This window comes from Geotrypetes seraphini, chromosome 3 (genome assembly GCF_902459505.1).
Source record: "Geotrypetes seraphini chromosome 3, aGeoSer1.1, whole genome shotgun sequence".
NCBI lineage: Eukaryota > Metazoa > Chordata > Amphibia > Gymnophiona > Dermophiidae > Geotrypetes > Geotrypetes seraphini.
The window spans coordinates 411,445,961-411,467,183 of record NC_047086.1 but is presented as its reverse complement, the minus strand read 5'-3'; the positions used below and the strand labels follow the sequence as shown (position 1 = coordinate 411,467,183).

The 21,223-nt window shown below is 45.4% G+C and overlaps 1 protein-coding gene across 1 annotated transcript in view; it reads left to right on the top strand.

The window, feature by feature from the left end:
• KLC4 (kinesin light chain 4) overlaps nt 1-21,223 on the top strand; it is a 370,771-nt gene that overhangs the window by 268,041 nt on the left and 81,507 nt on the right. Inside the window, exons 12-13 of the mRNA XM_033937472.1 lie at nt 11,695-11,806; nt 15,303-15,464. Of these exons, the coding sequence (XP_033793363.1) occupies nt 11,695-11,806; nt 15,303-15,464 (274 nt within the window). The remainder of the gene's footprint in view (nt 1-11,694; nt 11,807-15,302; nt 15,465-21,223) is intronic.

Genomic DNA, 21,223 nt, shown 5'->3' with positions numbered 1-21,223 from the left:
GTCAACAGGGGTGGGGGTTTTACTCTCGCTACTTCTTAGTTCCAAAGAAAACAGGGGACCTGCGCCCGTTCCTGGACTTGCGTCACCTCAACAAATTCCTGGTGCGGGAGAAGTTCCGGATGCTTTCCCTTCCGGTTCTTTATCCTTTGCTGGACGAGGGGGACTGGCTCTGCTCCCTCGATTTGAAGGAGGCCTACACGCATGTTCCGGTGCACCCTGCTCATCGTCGGTTCCTTCGGTTTCAGGTGGGGGACCTACATCTGCAGTACAGGGTCCTTCCGTTTGGGCTGGCTTCGTCCCCGAGGGTGTTCATGCAGTGTCTTGTGGTAGTGGCGGCGGCCCTGCGGTTGCGGGGCCTGCAGGTGTTCCCCTATCTGGACGACTGGTTGATCAAAGCTCCGTCGAGGGAAGGGGTTATCTCAGCGACCCGTCAGACTATTATATTTCTTCAGAGTCTGGGGTTCGAGGTAAACTTCCCCAAATCCCAGTTGTGCCCCTCGTAATCTCTACAATTCATCGTGGCCGTGCTGGACACGGTTCGTCTTCGGTCGTTCCTCCCTCCGCCTCGGCTGGGGGCGCTCGTCCATATGAGCAGGCAGGTTTCTCTGCTGCCCTCGGTCTCGGCGGGGTGCATGATGATTCTCTTGGGCCACATGGCCTCCACCGTCCATGTCACATCGTTTGCCTGGTTGCACCTGCAGATTCCTTAGTGGACGTTGGCCTCTCAGTGGCGTCAGGATGGGACCCGGACTCCAGTCCCGTTGTGGTGACTCCCTCTTTGAGACGCTCACTCCGTTGGTGGACCAACTCTTCCAATCTTTCCAGGGGTTTGCTCTTTCTCGCCCCTCCACACCACAAGGTCCTCATCACTGACTCTTCCGAGTATGCTTGGGGGCTCATCTGGATGGGCTGCGAACTCAGGGTCTGTGGTCGAAGGAGGACCGTCGCTGTCACATCAATGTATTGGAGCTTCGGGCCATTTATTTGGCCGCTGTGGCTTTCCGCCATCTGCTTCAGGATCACGTGGTTCTGGTCCGCACGGACAATCAGGTGGCGATGTATTATGTAAACAAACAGGGGGGCATGGGGTCCTGGTCCCTGTGTCGGGAGGCTCTTCGTCTTTGGGAGTGGGCGATTTCCCACAACATCTTTCTTCGTGCGGTTTACATTCAAGGGGAGCGGAACTGTCTGGCGGACAGGCTGAGTCGCCTCCTGCAGCCGCACGAGTGGTCTCTTCATTCCCAGGTCTTGCGCCAGGTGTTCGAGCGGTGGGGGACCCCTCAGATAGATCTGTTCGCTTCTCCCCTCAATCACAAACTGCCTCTCTTCTGTTCCCAGATGTACTCCCCGAATCGCCTCGAGGCCGATGCCTTCCTCCTCGCTTGGGAGGGGAAGTTCCTTTACGCGTTTCCGCCCTTTCCTCTGATCTTGTGGTACATCTCAAGTCTACGCATGCCACTCTGATCCTGGTTGCTCCTCGGTAGCCTCGGCAGCCGTGGTTCTCCCTGCTTCTTCAACTCAGTGTCAGGGAGCCTCTTCTTCTGCCGGTTTTTCCCTCTCTGCTGTCTCAGAGTCGGGGTTCACTCTTACATCCCAATCTGCAGTCTCTACATCTGACGGCTTGGTACCTTTCCACCTGACCTCTTCAGTTACCTCAGTCGGTCAGGGAGGTTTTGGAGGCTTCTCGTAAGGTTTCGACTAGACTCTGCTATTCTCAAAAGTGGACTAGATTCTCTTCCTGGTGTTCGTCGCATCATCTAGAGCCCTTGTCGGCTCCCGTGTCCTCGGTTCTGGAATATTTACTTCATTTGTCTCAGTCCAGTCTTAAAACAAATTCTATTAGAGTTTATCTTAGCACGATTGCTGCCTTTCATCAGCAGCTTGATGGGAAGTCCCTTTCTATCCATCCTTTGGTGTCTCGCTTCATGAGGGGTCTCTTGAATGTCCATCCTCCTCTCAAGCCTCCCCCGGTGGTTTGGGATCTCAATGTGGTTTTGGCTCAACTTATGAAAGCTCCGTTTGAGCCCATGGATAAATCTCATCTAAAGTTCCTCACTTGGAAGGTGATCTTCTTGCTTGCGCTCACCTCTGCTCGAAGGGTTACTGAGCTGCAGGCCTTGGTAGCGGACCCGCCTTTTACTGTATTCCATCATGACAAGGTGGTTCTCCGCACTCATCCCAAGTTTTTGCCCAAGGTGGTGTCTGATTTTCATCTCAATCAGTCCATTGTTCTTCCGGTGTTTTTTCCCAAGCCCCATTCCCATCCTAGGGAGGTGGCACTTCACACTCTTGACTGCAAGAGGGCGTTGGCTTTTTATCTTCAACGCACTCAGTCTCATCGGAAGGTTCCTCAATTGTTTTTGTCCTTTGATCCTAATCGGTTGGGACGTCCTGTTTCCAAATGCACCTTGTCCAACTGGTTGGCGGCTTGTATTTCCTTTTGCTACGCTCAGGCTGGTCTCGCGCTGCATGGTCGGGTTACGGGGCATAAGGTTAGAGCGATGGCGGCTTCTGTCGTTTTCCTCAGGTCTACGCCTATTGAGGAGATTTGCAAAGCTGCCACTTGGTCTTCGGTTCACACTTTCACCTCACACTACTGCCTGGATTCTCTGTCCAGGAGCGATGGCCGGTTTGGCCAGTCGGTTTTGCGTAATCTGTTTTCTTGATTTGCCAACTTCCCTCCGTCCCTTTTTGGTTAGCTTGGAGGTCACCCACATGTGAGAATATGCTGCCTGCTTGTCCTGGGATAAAGCACAGTTACTTACCATAACAGGTGTTATCCAGGGACAGCAGGCAGATATTCTCGCAACTCTCCCGTCTCCCCGAGGTTGGCTTCTTAGCTGGTTATCTGAACTGGAGACCACGAGGAGGGAATGCACCCTCTAGTGAAGCAAGAAGGCACACATGCGTGGTGCAGCACAGCAAACTTGAATCTTCAATCAAGTTTGCTTGAAAAAGCTGTCCGCGTCGGGGCTCCGTAGATGACGTCACCCACATGGGAGAATATCTGCCTGCTGTCGCTGGATAACACCTGTTACGGTAAGTAACTGTGCTATCCTGAGCTTTGGCCTTTCCTGAAGCCTTTCCTACTTGTGCACGTATAATGGAGGTGTAGTAGTTCCTATGCCTACTCTACGGTGACCTACATACTTGCCCGGCCTATAGAAGTCCTTTTTTTAAGATCCTGAATGCACTATTCGAGTGGGCAAGATTGAAATGAACACATTTACTTGATTTGAAGAGCATTTCAGCCAACTGTTTTGAGGGCTGTAGCAGAGGACGTTGGGGTCATGAAGAACTTATGTGCACGGGACTTGGGTGTGATTGTATGTGATGATCTGAAAGTGGCCAAACAGGTTGAAAAGGTGACGGAGAAAGCTAGAAGGATGCTAAGTTGCATAGGGAGAGGTATGGCCAGTAGGAAAAAGGAGGTATTGGTACCTCTGTATAAGACTCTGGTGAGACCTCATTTAGAATATTGTGTACACCTTCAGAAAGATATAAAAAGGATGGAGTCGGTCCAGAGGAAGGCTACTAAAATGGTGTGTGTTCTTCGTGAAAAGGTGTATGGGAACAGACTTAGGGCTCCTTTTATCAAGCCGCGCTAGCAGTTTAACGTGCATAATAGCGCACATTAAACAGCTGGCTGCACTAGCCGCTACCGCCTCCTCTTGAGCAGGCGGTAGTTTTTGGCCAGCGCAGGGGTTACGCATCATGAAAAGTCACATGCGTTAACCCCGCTAGCACGGCTTGATAAAAGGAGCCCTTAAAGATCTCAATATGTATACTTTGGAGGAAAGGAGGGACAAGGGAGATATACAGAGAAGAGAAAATGGTAAAACTAGAGGGCATAATTTGAGGTTGCGGGGAGGAAGACTCAGGAGCAATGTTAGGAAATTCTTTTTCAGGGAGAGGGTGGTAGATGTCTGGAATGCTTTCCCGAGGGAAGTGGTGGAGAGGAAAATGGTGATGAAATTCAAAAAGGTGTGGGATAAACATAGAGGATCTCTAATTAGAAAATGAAGGATGTAAATTAAAGAGCTAAGGCCGGTACTGGATGGTCTGTGTCCCATATGTGATGATTTGGTGTAGGATTGGGCTGGGGAGGGCATCATTGGGAACTCCAGTAACTTGGAACATGAGGATGTTACTGGCCAGACTTTACGGTAGATATCCTGCAAACAGGATGGTTGGGTAGGCTCGAGTGAGCTTGGACGGAAACTTCAGCATTTGGAACCTAGGACAATACCGGGTGGACTTTAATTCTATGACCCAGAAATATCAAAGAATAGACAAGTTAATTTAATCATGCATTTTTAATGGATATAACTAATGGGCAGACTGGATAGACTGTTCAGGTCTCTTTGGTACATAGATGAAATCGCACGTGGACAATGGAGCTCAGACAAATGCGTGCAGGACATCAGCGCGCAGAATTAAAAGTTAAATTTAAAGGGCTCCAAGAGGGTTGAGGGGGGAACCCCCCCCCCCACTTTACTTAGAAGTGTTGGCGCTGCCGTTGGGGGGTTCAGGGTGAATCCCCCCATTAAAGAGGAAAGTGTAATTTTTCCCTGTTTTAGGGAAAAATTACAGTTTCCTCTCTAAGTGGGGTGGGAGTTCCCCCCCACCCCCACGGCAGCGCCAACACTCAACCCTCTCGGAGCCCTTTAAATTTAACTTTTAATCCGGCGCGCTGACATCCTTTGCGCATTTGTCTGAGCTCCTTTGTCCGCTCGCAATTGTCTAGCGCACTTTAGTCCCGTCACCGGTCTCTTGATCTGCCATCATTTACTATGTTACCTTTTTTCCCACACTACCTTGACGTTCTTTGTGTGGTTGAAATCTGGTTCAGGGCCTCCCACCTAACTTTATGGCTTATCATTCTACCTGTGGTTTCAGAAAAGGAGGAGTACTAGCAATTTGACTCCCACCTACCTCAGAATCTTTGCCATGCTTATTTCAGCTCTTTTAGGAGGAGGAGGAGTTCTCGATCAGCCTGGGAATCTCATATCATTCACAAGTTTCAGTGACCTACAGTGGTTGGTACGTTCAACATTCATGTTGACATGTGTTCCTTTTTTAGACTTCCCCAACCTAAAGCATGAATAGAATCATAAAAACATACCTTGTACTGATGGAGCCAGAGTTGGAAGGTACCCACAACCAAACCACATGGCCTGACATTTCGTGATGATTAAGGCCCATTATAATTGTGAAGCCATTTTACTAGAGAGGTCAGACATTTATCTGCCAATATACTATTGAGAACTAGCAGATCGAAGAGAAATTAAAATCTGTATGTTATCAACATAGCCATGTATTTATTTATTTGTTTATAAGTGTGTGAATGAAGTGATACAGGGGATGTTTTGAATTTAACTGTAGTAACTTTGGTAAAAGATTTTCCAAAAATTGGATAGCGTTTCCCCTTTCCAAATTTTCAGCTAATCCAATAATTTTCACATTCTTTCTCCTTCCTCTATTCTCGTAATCTTCAAGTTGTTTTTTCATTTCTTTGATATCTTGACCGTCAGTTTTACATTGAATCGCGTTGTAGCGACACTCTCTGATTGGCAACCTCCATCTGCCTGTTTAGATTCAATACTTCTTCCTTTACTTCTGAAATTCTGTTTGCGTTGTCTTGAAGCATTTGCTTAATGCTCCGTAATTCCGCCATTATTTCATTTTTATCAAGCACGTCCACAGTTTCAGCAGGAAGAGGCACTTTCGACGGCGTAACCTGATCGTGTTTAACACACTTTGACGTCCCTCCTGCCGCGAAAGCTGTTTCTAATTTCGCTTTCCGCAAAAAGAAATTAGACGTCTGCAAATTATTCAGAATGCCTCCGTTAAAATTATTTATAAAGCCAAAAAATTTGATCATGTTTCTCCATTACTTAAAAAAGCACATTAGCTCCCAGTTGCACACCGAATCTTATATAAAATATGCCTGCTTACTTTTAAATCATTATTATTTAAAACCCCTGCTTTTATATTTAGAGTTTTAATTCCTCATCTTACTTCGAGACAGTTAAGATCCCAAGATCAACACTTATTGGCCATTCCCTCACTGAAAGTTATCAATACGAGGCGTCACACCATTTTTTCAATAACAGCACCCCAATCTTGGAATGACCTCCCACTATTTATTAGAGAGGAAAAGCACTTAGATAAATTCAAATCCAAACTTAAGAGTTTCCTTTTTATAGATGCTTTTAATGAATAAATCACAAAGACTTGCTTCCTTTTTTCTTTCTACTTTGTATATTATTATAAACTTTACCTGTTGCCCTTCCTATTGTTCTTTCCTTAAACGTTATTAAATTAATATTGATTGTAACCCATTAATAATTTTCCCTTTGCCTTGATATTATATGTATAAGTTAAACTATGTATAGAAATGTTTGTATTCAGTATTTTAATTTGATTTGAATATTGTCTGTTTGTTCTGTTCCCTATATTTGATTATTTATGTAAACTGTACATCGCCTAGAAATTGTGATAGGCGATTAATCAAATTATATAATAAACTTGGAAACTTGGAACCGTCATATTAAACAACGTTTTATAATCACTATGGGAAAGAAAAAGCCGCAAAGTACTTTTCAAAATTTTCTACGTGCTGCCTGGGTTTGAGGAGCACCACGGTTACTCCTCCATCTTGTGCGCTGCCAAGCCACACCCCTATATTTATTTGTTTATAAGTGTGTGAATGAAGTGATATAGTTGATGTACTGTATCTAGATTTTCAGAAAATTCTTGACAAAGTCCCTCATGAGAAAATTGAAAAGCCATGGGATAGGAGGCAATGTTCAGTTGTGGATCAGGCATTAAAAACAGAGGGTAGGGTAAATATCCATTTCTCTCAGTGCAGGAGGGTGAATAGTGGTGTGCTACAGAGATCTGTACTGGAACCTGTGCTATTTAATATATTTATAAATGATTTGGAAATGGAAACGACAAGTGAGGAAATAAGAAGACTGGACATCCAAATGACAGATGAAATTTAATGTGGACAAATGCAAAGTGATGCACATTAGAAATGTTAAGTTCCGCCTTTGGAATCAGCACCCAATAAAATGATCTAGGTGTCATTGTGAATCTTCCACCCAGTGTGTGGCCTAAAAAGTAAACCATGTAGAAAGGGATAGAAAAGAAGTCAAAGAATACTCTAATGCTTCTGTATCACTCTATGGTGCGATTTCACCTTGAGAACTGTTTGGAAATCTGGTCTCTGTATCACAAAGAAAGATCTAGCAGAATAGGAAAAAGTTAACAGAAGACCAACCAAAATGCTAAAGGGGCTAGAACTCCTTTCATATGAGGAAAGGCTGAAGATGACAGGACAGATAGGGAAAACACTTACAGTACCTGCTGTAAACATAAACATATGATTGTGGTGTAGAATGGGTAAAAGACCAGGGGACACTCAATGAAGTTACATGAAAATACTTTAAAAACAAATTGGAGGAAATATTTTTGCTCTGCAACTCATTACCAGAGGATTTGGGTTTAAAAGATTTGAACAAGTTCTTGGAGGGAAAGTCCATCGTGTGTTTTTGAGATAGAAATGGGAAAGTCACTTCTGTCCCTGGGAATTTGCCTCAGTAAAGCTATTTTTATGGTCTTATGCTATCCAGACCCCTGTCACTATTCTGCCCAGTCTAGGCGAAACACCACCTCTTACATGACTAATACTCCAGTATCCACTAGTGCTGCCCGATTCAGAAAAAAAAAATTTGATTCGATTCGATTCAGCCTATTGAATTGGTTTTTCGATTCGATTTGATTTTCCTGCCCAATTGGGTGTTTTTTTTCCAAACATCCTGTGGGTTTATTTTACAGCCTCTTCACCCCCTTTGCCTTCTCCTAACCACACTGGCGCTGTGGTGTAAACAAAATAAACAAACAAAAAATACTTTTCCTCTCTCTGTTAAATCCTAGTTCACGTTTGCGGTCTAACACCAGCTCTAGCAGGATACACATTTCAAATCTGACATATTGTAATCACAAAACAGAAAATAAAATTAGTTTTTCTACCTTTTGTTGTCTGGTCATTATTCAAATTTTGTTGGTCTCAGGCTCTGGTTGTCTTCTGATAACTTGCTTGACAGGGTCTCCTTCTTTCTTCTTTCTCCCTGCTAACCATCCATCTTCCATCTCTGTCCTCCCCTTCTGTTTCTCTTCCCTCCCCAGGAGGTCTGGCATCTTTCATTTTTTCATCTCCCTCCACAGATCCACCTTTTCTTAACTACCCTTTCATCCAGCAGCTCTCCCTCCTTCCCCACCACCCCAAGGACCACCATCTCTCCTTTTCTCTTCCCAACTACCCTCCTATCCAGTATCTCTAACCCCCATCCACACCATCCCTTGCGTCCAACTTCTCTCCCTTTCTGTTCCTTCCCTCCCTAAATCCCATTGTCCATCATCTCCCTCTCTCCCTCTCCTCTATTTTCAGACCTATTTCTTCCTCCCCAAAGTCCGGCATATGCACATCTCTTTGAACCCCCCCTTCCTTCCCTCCGTGTACTTCTATACCAGGGCTCCCCTCCCCTGAAGGTCTGTCCCCCCTTGAAGGTCTGTCCCCCCTGAAGGCCTGCACCCCACCCCTAAAGGCCTGTGCCACCATCCCTGAAGGCCTGTTTCCCCCTTGAAGGCTTGCCCCCCTTAAAGGTCTGCATCCCACCCCTGAAGGCCTGCCTGTCCCCCCTAAAGGCCTGTCCCCCACTTTGAAGACCTGCCTCCCCCCTTGAAGGCTTGTCCCCCCCTTGAAGACCTATCCCACCCCTGAAGGCCTGCCTGTTCCCACCCTTAAAGACCTGGCCCCCTTTGAAGGCCTGCCTCCCCCTTTAAGACTTGTCCCCCTCTTGAAGACCTGCTTCACCCCCTTTGAAGGCCTGCTTCCCCCCTTACATAAGAACATAAGAAGTTGCCTCCACTGGGTCAGACCAGAGGTCCATCCTGCCCAGCGGTCCGCTCCCGCGGCGGCCCATCAGGTCCGCGACCTGTGAAGTGGTTACTGACCAATTCAATAACCTACCTCAAGTTCTATCTGTACCCCTCTATCCCCTTATCCTCCAGGAACCCATCCAAACCTTTCTTGAACCCCTGTACAGAGTTCTGGCTTATCACCTCCTCTGGAAGCTTGTTCCATGTGTCCACCACCCTCTGGGTAAAAAAGAACTTCCTAGCATTTGTTCTAAACCTGTCCCCTTCAATTTCTCCGAGTGACCCCTAGTGCTTGTGGCTCCCCACAGTTTGAAGAATCTGTTCTTATTCACTTTCCTCTATGCCCTTTAGGATTTTGAAAGTTTCTATCATGTCCCCTCTAAGTCTCCTCTTCTCCAGGGAGAACAGCCCCAGCTTTTTTAACCTGTCAGCGTATGAGAAATTTTCCATACCTTTTATCAGTTTAGTCGCCCTCCTCTGCACTCCCTCGAGTACCGCCATATCCTTTTGAGGTACGGCGACCAGTATTGAACACAGTACTCCAGGTGCGGGCGCACCATTGCGCGATACAGCGGCATGATGACTTCCTTTGTCCTGGTTGTGATACCTTTTTTGATGATGCCCAGCATTCTATTTGCTTTCTTTGAGGCTGTCGCACACTGTGCCGATGGTTTCAGTGATGTGTCTACCATCACCCCCAGGTCCCTTTCAAGGTTACTCACCCCTAGTAGTGTTCCCCCCATTTTGTAGCTGAACATCGGGTTCTTTTTCCCTACATGCATGACCTTGCATTTCTGTACGTTAAAACTCATTTGCCACTTGTTTGCCATTTGCCCTTGAAGGCTTGTCTCCCCCTTCAAGGCCTGTTCCACCCCTGAAGGCCTGCCTGTCCCCCCTAAAGGCCTATCCCCCCCTTGAAGACCTGCTTCCCCCCTTGAAGGCCTATCCCACCCCTGAAGGATGCCTGTTCCCCCCCTTGAAGACCTGTCCACCCCCCTTTGAAGGCCTGCCAGTCTGTCTCACCCCAAAGGACTGCTTACTCCCCCCCAGCGTCCGGCTTCCATCTCCCTAGCCTTCCACTTCCCCCCCTGGCCTCCCCGCACTGTTACCTTCCAGGAACATCCTGCAAACAAGATTGCGGTGTTAGTGATCTTAGTACCGCTTCGGAGCTGGTTCCTCCGTTGCGGTCCCACCCCTCCTCTGACGTCAGAGTAGGGGCGGGACCGAGACGGAGGAAACAGCTCCGAAACGGTACTAAGATCGGTGACACCGCGATCTTGTTTGCAGGCTGTTCCGGCTGGAAGGTAAACAGTGCGGGGAGGCCGGGGGGGAAGCGGAAGGCCAAGGAAGTGGAAGCTGGAAGCCGGATGCCTGGGAGGGGGGAAGCACTTCCCTACTGACCCTCCCCCCTCGCCTTCTAAAGCAGGTGCGGCTTTAGAAGGGGAGGGTCAGGAGAATCGGGAAGCCGGTTTTTTTTTTGTTTTGAACCGATTCGAATCGATTCACCCAAAGTGAATTGGTGAACCGATTTGAATTGTGAATCAGGCAGCACTAGTATCCACACATCTCTCAAGATAAGAAAAAATTAAAGCCCTATATACAGCTATATGGTTGAACCTCTTTCAGGGGGATCATTGCTGCAACATGCATCCTGGAAAGCCATCAATCCACAGTACTCCCTTCCCCTCACAGTTGAGCACCACTACACAATTTGTCATGCATCCCACAGGAAGCATCATCGTTATTGCCACAATATGAGACCATGTGTTTTATTTTATTTATTTCTAAAATTTCTTAACCGCCCATAACTAAGAGGTTTATAGCATAAAACATTTACAATGATTCAAAGAGCAACATATAACAATACTTTCAGTACACACATTCCACCCACTGAAAGTATTGTTATATGTTGCTCTTTGAATCATTGTGAATGTTTTATGCTATAAACCGCTTAATTATGGGCGGTTAAGAAATTTTAGAAATAAATAAAACAAATAGCAGGAGCTACAGGAGGATTACTTATCATCGATGGTTAATGACTCATAGTTCAGATTCCTCTTTAAACATCTCCCTTCCACAGACAATTGGGCTGTCTGACCAAGGTCTTCTGCTTACATCGTGAATGCATTGCATTCTGGGATCTATGTGCTCATCTCCATGTTCTCAATGACGTAAAAGGGCTTCAGGGGTAGAGGGGTGGGGTTTGATGCACCACTTTTCTGTAGTTCCAGTCAAAGCAGTTTACACAGGTACTTATTTAGTAACGGGGGCAATGGAGGCACTGGGAATTGAACCTGGTTCTCATTCTACTGTTCTAACCATCAGAGTCCTTCTCCACTACATGGTGGTAACTCAGCCAAACTCTTTGTCCTGTAATTGATATCAGCAAATGGTCCTTCACCTGATGCAAGACGTCCATTAATAATATCAATGCTATTTACCCTTGCACCCTCAGCTGAGGAATCATCTAAGTGTGGCTGATTATATCCTTCTTGTAGATAGAGATAACAAGGTACCTATAATAGGGGTTCTCTGTGGATAGCAGGATAAATCAGCCAGAGAATCCCTCCCACCATCTCCTTATAGTTGAAGCAACAGACTGACAGGCAGGAGCGCCAGCATATGCCCAGAAGACCTAATGGGAGAGCTTGTTTGGTCTGGTGCCATTCTGGTAAGAAACCTTGTGTTCTTCCACACTCAAGGGTGTTTAAACTTTCTCTTCACATTATTGTCTTTTCTATTAAGCCCTACAGTGAACACTACACTGCGGAATCTTGGAGCTTTGTATCGACGTCAGGGTAAACTGGAGGCAGCAGAGACATTGGAGGAATGTGCTAGGAGGGCCCGCCGGCAACAGGTGAGAAATAACAGTGGTCTAGGGACTTTAGGTGGAATGTTATTGGGAAACATAGAAACATGATGGCAGATAAAGTATCTAGTCTACCCATCTGCAGTAGCCATTATTGCTTTCTCTCTCCGAGAGATCCCACGTGCCTATCCCAGGCCCTTTTGAATTCAGACACAGTCTCTGTCTCCACTATCTCTTCTGGAAGACTGTTCCACACATCTACCACTCTTTCTGTAAAACAGTATTTCCTTAGATTACTCTGGAGCCTATCACCTCTTAACTTCATCCTATGCCCTCTCATTGCAGAGTTTCCTTTCAAATTAAAGAGACTCGACTCATGCACTTTTACATTACGTAGGTATTTAAATGTCTTTATCATATCTCCCCTCTCCCGCCTTCCTTCCAAAGTATACAGATTGAGATCTTTCCGTCTGTCCCCAGTGATGGAAGATGAGTTGGATACAGTGTCGATCACAGAGACATGGCTCAAGGAGAACCATGACTGGGATGTAGTTATACGGGCTATAATCTGTTCAGGAAAGACAGGGTAGGAAGAAAAGGAAGGGGAGTAGCGTTATTTGTTAAGAAAGATCTGGCAAAGCTTGAAGAATGGTCTGAAATTTGGCAGCTAAAAATTTAATGCTAAGAAATGCAAGGTCGCAGAGGTCTTGCATTTGGGCTGCAAAAACTGAAGTAACAGCACAGTTTATGGGGGTGAAGATATTTTGTGGAAAATGCTTTTGTATAAGACTCTGGTGAGACCTCATTTAGAATATTGTGTACAATTCTGGAGGCCGCTCCTTCAAAAAGATATAAAAAGGATGGAGTCGGTCTCTTTCTCTCCCCCTTCTATACAGTGTTTGCCCTCTATATCTGCTCTTTCTTTCCTCTTCCATCATTATGTCCCTCCTTTCTGTCTTTCCCTCCCCAAAATATCTTCTCATTGTCTATCCTCTTCCATCCATCTGCCCCTTCTATACTTCTCATTTCTATCCTCTTCCATCCATCTGCCCCTTCTATACAATGTCTTTCTCTTCTCCCCTTTTCCATCCAGTGTCTCCACACACTCTCCTTCCATCTGTATCTCCCTCCTCTGTCTCTTCCCCCTTCCATACAGGTTTCCCCCTCTCTCCCCTTTCCATCATCTGCCTTCCTTTTCTCCCCTCTTCTATCCAGGCTTCAGTCTTCCTCTTTCTATACAGCTTATTCCCCCCTCCCCTTTCCATACTGCATCTACCCTTCGATCAGTTTCCATCCCCTTTGTATCTCTCCCCTTCCATACAAAATCTGCTCCCTCTCTCCCTCTCACCTTCCATCCAGCATCTCACTTTTCACTTCCCAATTCCATCATCTCCCTCCTCTGTATCCCACCCCTAAATCTGCCTTCTCTCTCCTCCATTTTATCTAGAATCTGTCTTTCCACTTCTTTACAAAACCTACCCCCTCTCTCTCTAACCCCATTCCAAACCATTTCCACCAGCTTCTGCCTCTTTTCCCACCCCACTTCCACCAGTATCTGCCCCCTCTCTCTTCCCAACTCACATCCACCAGCATTTGTCCCCTAGCATCCCCTGTTTGCTGCTGCTTTCCTCAAGCAGCAGCGCAAACAGAAACAAACCGGCTATGGGACCTTCCCATACATATTCACGGCTGGTTTTGCCCTGGAAGAAAAAGTGACATTGGAGAGGGTAGGCTGGGTAGCTGTGGGTATATATGGGAAGGTCCCGCAGCTGGTTTGTTTCAAATTTGATGTTGCTGCTGCTTCAGGAAAGCAGTAGTGGCAGAAGGTGGGAGAGTGGCAAGTAAGGGAAAATGTTGGTCCCAACCCCACCAGCTTGTGCTTTAGGGGCTGAAAGGCTGCGCAGTCCTCTTGTTAAAGGGAGGGAACATTGGTATGTGCCTTAGGGGCAGTGGTTTTTCAAACCGCTGTTCCGCGGCACACTAGTGTGCCGCAAGATGTGCCTGGTGTGTCGCAGGGGCCGCCATCAGGGCAGTACTACCAGTCCTGCATTACAGGGGCCGCGAGCTGACGGGGGGCCCGAGGCAGGGGCGCCAGTAGCCTCGCCAAGGCAAAGAGAGGTCGATCACGCCAGGACTCACTTTGTCTTGGCGATCTAATCTATCGAGCCTGATAAGTCTTCTTCTCCCCGACGTCAATTCTGCAGTCGGAGAGGAAGTTCGGGCCAGCCAATCGCTGCCTGCTGGGCGGAACTTCCTCTCCGATTGCAGAATTGACGTCAGGGAGAGCATGCGTCGGCGTCGGCTTTGGGGCCTGTGTATCCATTGGTGGGTCCTGTCCCCGATGGCAGTGGTCAGTGGCTTGGGGAACGGCAGGGAGGAAAGAAAGAAGAGGGGGCAGGCAGGGAAGACAGAAGGAAAGAAGAGAAACAGAAAAAAAGAAAGAAAGGTCAGGGAGAGAGGAAGAAAAAGTTGGGGGAGGGGAATGAGGTGTTGGAGGAGAGAAAGCATACAGGCTGATTAGAAAGGGGAAGAAAGATTGGAATTCAACAGTCCTGAAAGAAGAAAGTGCAACCAGAAAACACCAGACAAGTTAGGAAAAATGATTTTATTTTAAATTTAGCAAAGTGGAGGCAGTGATTACCACAGTTTTCAAAAGGAATTTGCCCAAATAACTCAAATAGTTAGACTGGTACATTCCCAGAGATGAAAACTTCCCTTCACTTACTATGCACAGTTCTGAATTTATATCTGCTGTCTATATTTTACAATATGGTCACCTTTTAACTAAACCGCAATAGTGGTTTTTATAGCGCAGGGAGCCTATTGAGCGTCAAGAGCAGCGCTGGGCATTCAGCGCAGCTCCCTGCGCTAAAAACTGCTATTGTGGTTTAATAAAAAGGATGGAGGGTATATTTGTCTATTTTTGTATGCTATAAAAACCAAATACAGAGAAAGACTGAGAGCTGTTGACGAAGAGCTACGTGTGTGTCTTTCTTCGATTCCAGCCAGAATATCAGCTTTGTGTTCAGCCAAACAGGCCCAGGTTTCGCACTGAATAAAGTATTTTATAATTTTTCACTATTCTGTTTACTTAATATTTCATAATAAAGTAATTATAAAATACTTTCTTTGTGTTTATTTGATTCCTATTCAAGAGAATTACTTTATATATAGTCAATATAGGCACAGAGTTAAATTTTTTAACATTTTCTAATGGTGGTGTGCTTCGTGATTTTTTTCATGAAACAAGTGTGCCTTTGCCCAAAAAAGGTTGAAAAACACTGCCTTAGGGTGCTTGAGCTCTCAGGTTTTTCTCATGAGAGACAGCGGTCAAGAGTCACATGGTATCAGGAAGTAATCGTGTAAAGATGCAGGTCCTAGGCATGGGCCTTGATGGTCCTGCTTTGCTCCTCTTATGAGCCCCTGCCCCCTTGTAATAAAATGTAGCACATGGCCTTTTAGAATTGTGTATTCTAGAGATTGACCAGTAGGGTGGCCTTTGGGATAGAGATGGCCCAGTCATTCATGCATTTTGCACTTTCAGGGAACTGACCCTATTAACCAGACAAAAGTGGTGGAGCTTCTGAAAGATGGAGAAGCCATGGAGCAGAGAAGAGGCCGTGAAAACTTAGCAGGATGCGTAAAGTATGAAAGCGGCCCAGATGGAGGTGAAGAAGTGAGTATGGGAAGCGTCGAATGGAGTGGGGTAAGTACAACTCCACTATCAAGAAAGCTTTCACAGCACCAAAACAGAATGTAGGGGTATCAGCATTTCAGACATCTTCAAGAAGCCAGTTTAATACAGGCCCAGATGTTAGCAGGAGTTTGGCATGCTGTATATCCCTATTCTGTTCCACTTAATGATAATAAAAAATGCTCAGCATGTGATCTGTTTGCATGTCCTGGGTCATGGAGCTATCGGACATCCAAGCTGAGTGCATGTAGAAGTCGCCTACAGCCTTGCACCTTCTCTGTTGCATGGAAATTGGATTTCAGCACTTGGTTGTTTTGAAAGTGACTGGGCAGTGAACACCTTGCTGTTTCAGACCTGTGCTCTGCATTTCAAGATGGGCTTTGGATTGAACCTTGTCTGAAAAGAGACTGAACCCTGGTCACAACTGGTATCATGATTATTCTGCAGGATTTGCAAACACAAACTAAACTAGAGACATGAAGACTGCTCTGGGTTTGCTTCTTACCTACTCTTAAAGATACTCTGAGCTTATTTCAGGATTTTGAGAGTTTCTGTTTCATCTCCACCGTCACCCTAATCAGGTAGTAAAATGCAGAGTAGCTTCTGAAGCAGCAAGGCCCTGAAGCTCCTCTTTCCTAGCCTCGTTGAAGCCCTTCCTTGTTTTGACTTGTGACCTCTTTTTTGCTGCATGCTTTCTTACAAGCGTAAGGAGTGAATGAGTAGCATCACTAACAGCCTGCAACTGTACTCTGGCATGGGGGAAGTGTAGGTCATGCTTGTGAGTCCTAAGGACATGGGCTAAAGTTAAGATATGTTCTTAAGAACTAGATCTCAGTGCATAAAACCAGGTCTTAACAACAGCTTATGCTAGAAACTAAGCCCCTGAATGTTGTTGGTTGAGAGTGAGTGGGAAGTTGTGAGACAGATATGTATGATCGTGGGTGATAAGATGGAAATTTATGAACTCTTTCTATTAAACTATTACTGCCTTAATCTCTCATTCTCAGTCCTAGTGAAGATCCCTTAATCCACTTCTCCTCTTCTTTGGATACAAAAAAAGTAACAAAGATGTAAAGAAAGGGCGATAGGAAGTGATGAGAACAGCAATTAGAGAACCCGACATCAGTATGTAACACTGAGATACAAGCAGAGAGAGACCCGACAGCGGAAATGGGAAAGGCCAGCATGCATCCACTTCGATTATACTGCTTATGGTTCATTCACAGAAGGAAGCTTGTTAATGGTGGGGGGGGGAGGCACACTAGTTGGTAAGAACATATGACTCGTTTTATTGAATTTCTATACTGCTCTGTTGCATCGGAATACGGTGGGAAGGGTAGAGGATGCTTTCTGTAGGAAGATATACAACTTCCTGTTATCTAATATCAGTAGCCTGATAGGCCATGTGAATCTCTGCTGTCCAATGGGAGGATCTTTATTCTTTGGGATCTTGCCGGGTACTTGTGACCTGGGTTGGCCACTGTTGGAAACAGGTTACTGGGCTTGTTGGACTTTTGGTCTGTCCAGAATGGCAACTCTTATGTTCTTATGAACTTTCTACGCTTGATTTTATGACATTTCAAACAACCAGATTGCCTTTCTGCCAACCAGTGGCTCAGAATCCCAGTGTGATTCTCCTGAAATTGTTCACCTTGTAGAGCTGTCTGCTTTATTTTTGCCTTTATCTCCTCTTTTTTGGTCTGAGTAAAAGTGATAAATAAGATTATATGACGCAAAGCATGGTTTAGAGCATAAGCTAGGCCTCAGGTCCACAAAGGTGACCGATAAAACATCCTTATAGTAGGTCTTTCAGTGCTATACCCAGGTCCCTCTAGGCCACTGGTTCCTAAACCAATCCTGGGAAACCTCAGTGTGGCGAGGTTATTTGGATATCTGCAATATATATTCATGAGAGAAACTTGATGCAAATCTATTTCATTTATATTCATGATAAATACAAAACCAGATTAGTGAGGGGGTGAAGGGCCTCCCTAATTAGATTTGGGAACCACGGCACCTCTTGGCATTTACATGACACATGGGTCTCTATAACCCAAAATAGTCGTCCAGTAACAGCAGAGCTTTTCTTCTTGACTCCTTTTTTTCTATGAGTACCTTTGTTCCTCACCCTGAATTTGAGTCTCCTAAAGCAGAGATCTATCCAGCCACCCTGCTGAGCTTATTTCCAAAGTCCTGCTCACTGGGCCTTAGCAGTATGGGCTGTATTTCTTGCCTACATCATGCTGATCATGCTTACATGGCCACTTTTAGTGGTCTTGCATTACACAACAAATTCGGGTTACACAAATTTCAAAAACTCCTTTACATATATATATTAATCATATATCAACTATCTAACTTTGTAAAGTTTAACAGAATTAGTCAGGTTTCTTGTGCCTTAAAATCACCAAATGTGGCATGGAAGGCACCTTCTCAATCATCTGACTACTCAAAAGAAACAATCAAATCCTGAATTTCAGACAGTACTTATTTTGCAAACATTCTCCATTTATGTCTGATGAAGGATGCTACTTCCCTTCAGCAACAAATCCCAAGTTTTCTTCTTCCTTGTAGTTCATATAAAGGGGCTCATTTTCAAAGTACCAGAGGTTTCTAGGGGACTTTGTATGTCTAAGTACTTTGAAAAAAGCCCCATAGTGTTTTACTCACAACGCTCAAATATCTGCAACATTTACAACCTCAATACGTAGTCCCCAACAGAGAAATGTATGTTTCACCAAACTCTGTTTCTTCAGGGGAAATGATGTACATAAGAACATAAGCAATGCCTCTGCTGGGTCAGACCCGAGGTCCATCGTGCCCAGCAGTCCGCTCACGCGGCGGCCCAACAGGTCCAGGACCTGTGCAGTAATCCTCTATTTATACCCATCTATCCCCTTATCCAGGAGAAAACTGTCCAATCCTTTCTTAAACCCCAGTACCGTACTCTGCCCTATTACGTCCTCTGGAAGCGCATTCCAGGTGTCCACCACACGTTGGGTAAAGAAGAACTTCCTAGCATTTGTTTTGAATCTGTCCCTTTTCAACTTTTCCGAATGCCCTCTTGTTCTTTTATTTTTTGAAAGTTTGAAGAATCTGTCCCTCTCTACTCTCTCTATGCCCTTTACGATCTTATAAGTCTCTATCATATCCTCTCTAAGTCTCCCCTTCTCCAGGGAAAAGAGACCCAGTTTCTCCAATCTCTCAGCGTATGAAAGGTTTTCCATCCCTTTTATCAGACGCGTCGCTCTCCTCTGAACCCTCTCAAGTAACGCCATATCCTTCTTAAGGTACGGCGACCAATATTGGACGCAGTATTCCAGTTGCGGGCGCACCATCGCCCGATACAAAGGCAGGATAACTTCTTTTGTCCTGGTTGTAATACCCTTCTTGATTATACCTAGCATTCTATTCGCTTTCTTAGCGGCCGCTGCGCACTGTGCCGTCGGCTTCATTGTCATATCCACCATTACCCCCAAGTCCCTTTTTTGGGTACTCTCAGTCAATAACATCCCTCCCATCGTATAGTTATACCTCGGATTTCCGCTTCCCACATGCAATACTTTACATTTCTCAACGTTGAACTTCATCTGCCATCTCGTCACCCATTCCCCTAGTTTGTTCAGGTCCCTTTGCAATTCTTCGCAGTCATCTTTAGTCCGAGCTCCACTAAATAATTTGGTGTCGTCCACAAATTTTATTATCTCACACTTCGTCCCTGTTTCTAGATCATTTATGAATATATTAAATAGTAGCGGCCCGAGCACTGAGCCCTGCGGAACACCACTCGTGACCCTCCTCCAGTCCGAGTAGTGGCCCTTCACCCCTACCCTCTGTTTCCTACCCGCCAACCAGTTTCTGGTCCATCTATGAACGTCTCCGTCCACCCCATGGTTCTTCAGTTTCCGTAGACGCTCGTGAGGCACCTTGTCAAAGGCTTTTTGGAAATCAAGATATATGATGTCATGTTGTATGGGGTCTCCTTTGTCCATCCGCTTGTTGATTCCTTCGAAGAAGTGCAATAAGTTAGTTAAGCACGTTCTCCCCCTGCAGAAACCATGTTGGCTTGGTATCAGAAGTTTGTTTCTTTCCAAATGTTTATCGATGTTTTCTTTTATCAGTGCTTCCGCCATTTTCCCTGGAACCGAGGTCAGACTCACTGGTCTGTAGTTTCCCGGGTCACCTCTTGATCCCTTTTTAAAGATGGGCGTGATGTTGGCTATCTTCCAATCCTCCGGTATCACGCCTGTTTTCAGGGATAGGTTGCAAACTTGCTGCAATAGTTCCGCTATCTCCTCCTTTAATTCCTTCAGAACCCTTGGATGGATTCTGTCCGGACCCGGGGATTTGTCAGTTTTTAGTTTTTCTATCTGCCTGCGCACATCTTCAAGGCTCACTTCCATGGATGTTAATTTTTCTGCTTGATTTCCATTGAAGAATTGCTCAGGTTCCGGTATGTTGGTTGTGTCTTCGTTCGTAAATACAGACGAAAAGAACATGTTAAGTCTTTCCGCGACTTCTTTCTCCTCCTTCACTACTCCCTTCCTGTCTCCGTCGTCCAGCGGTCCCACCTCCTCCCTAGCTGGCTGTTTCCCTTTGACATATCTGAAGAATGGTTTGAAATTTCGTGCCTCCCTAGCTAGCCTCTCTTCATACTCTCTTTTGGCTTTTCGAACAACACGGTGACATTCTTTTTGATACTTCCTGTGCTCCTTCCAGTTCCCCTCAGTTTTGTCTTTTTTCCATTTCCTGAATGAATTTTTCTTATTGCCTATCGCTTCCTTCACTATTTTAGTCAGCCATACCAGGTCTTTTGTTCGACTCTTTTTGCTTCCCTTTCTGAATCTGGGGATGTACAGATTTTGCGCCCCGTTCACCGAGTCCTTGAAAAAAGACCAGGCATGGTTTACCGTTTGCCATTTCTTGGAAGTGTTCCTAAGTTTTTTCCTTACCATTTCCCTCATTGCTTCGTACTTTCCTTTCCTGAAGTTGAAAGTTGTCGCTATGGTTCTCTTTCCTTTCAGTATTCCTACTTCAACTTTGAACTTGATCATATTATGATCGCTGTTACCCAATGGTCCCACTACTTCCACTTCCTTTGCAGGGCCCATTAACCCATTTAGAATTAGATCCAGAGTGGCATTTCCTCTCGTCAAGTTCAAGTTTCAAGTTTATTAGGATTTTATATACCGCCTATCAAGGTTATCTAAGCGGTTTTTACAATCAGGTACTCAAGCATTTTCCCTCTCTGTCCCGGTGGGCTCACAATCTATCTAACATACCTGGGGCTATGGAGGATTAAGTGACTTGCCCAGGGTCACAAGGAGCTGCTCCATGAAGCAATCTTGTGTAGCCTCCAGGAATTCTGTCTCCCTAGCGCATCTTGAGCTTCCAAGATTCCAGTCTATCCCAGGGTAGTTGAAGTCTCCCACAATAACTGCGTAACTGCTTTTGCATTCTCGCTTCATCTCAGCTTCCATTTCTCTATCGATATCTCCGGATTGCCCGGGTGGACGATAGTATAGGCCCATCTTAATTTCATGTCCTTTCCTACCCGGTATTTTAACCCATAGCGATTTCTCGGCAAAAAAGTTTTACATTTCACATCCTCTATAATACCTTAATCTGATCTAATCTAATCTTCATTTTATGTACCAAATCTACTCCCTAAGGAGATCGACTTGGTTTACAGTTTGTTAAAAAATGAAACATAACAAGTAAAAACTGTGGGATAAAAACAGAAATTGGTTAGATTAGATGGATGGAAAAAG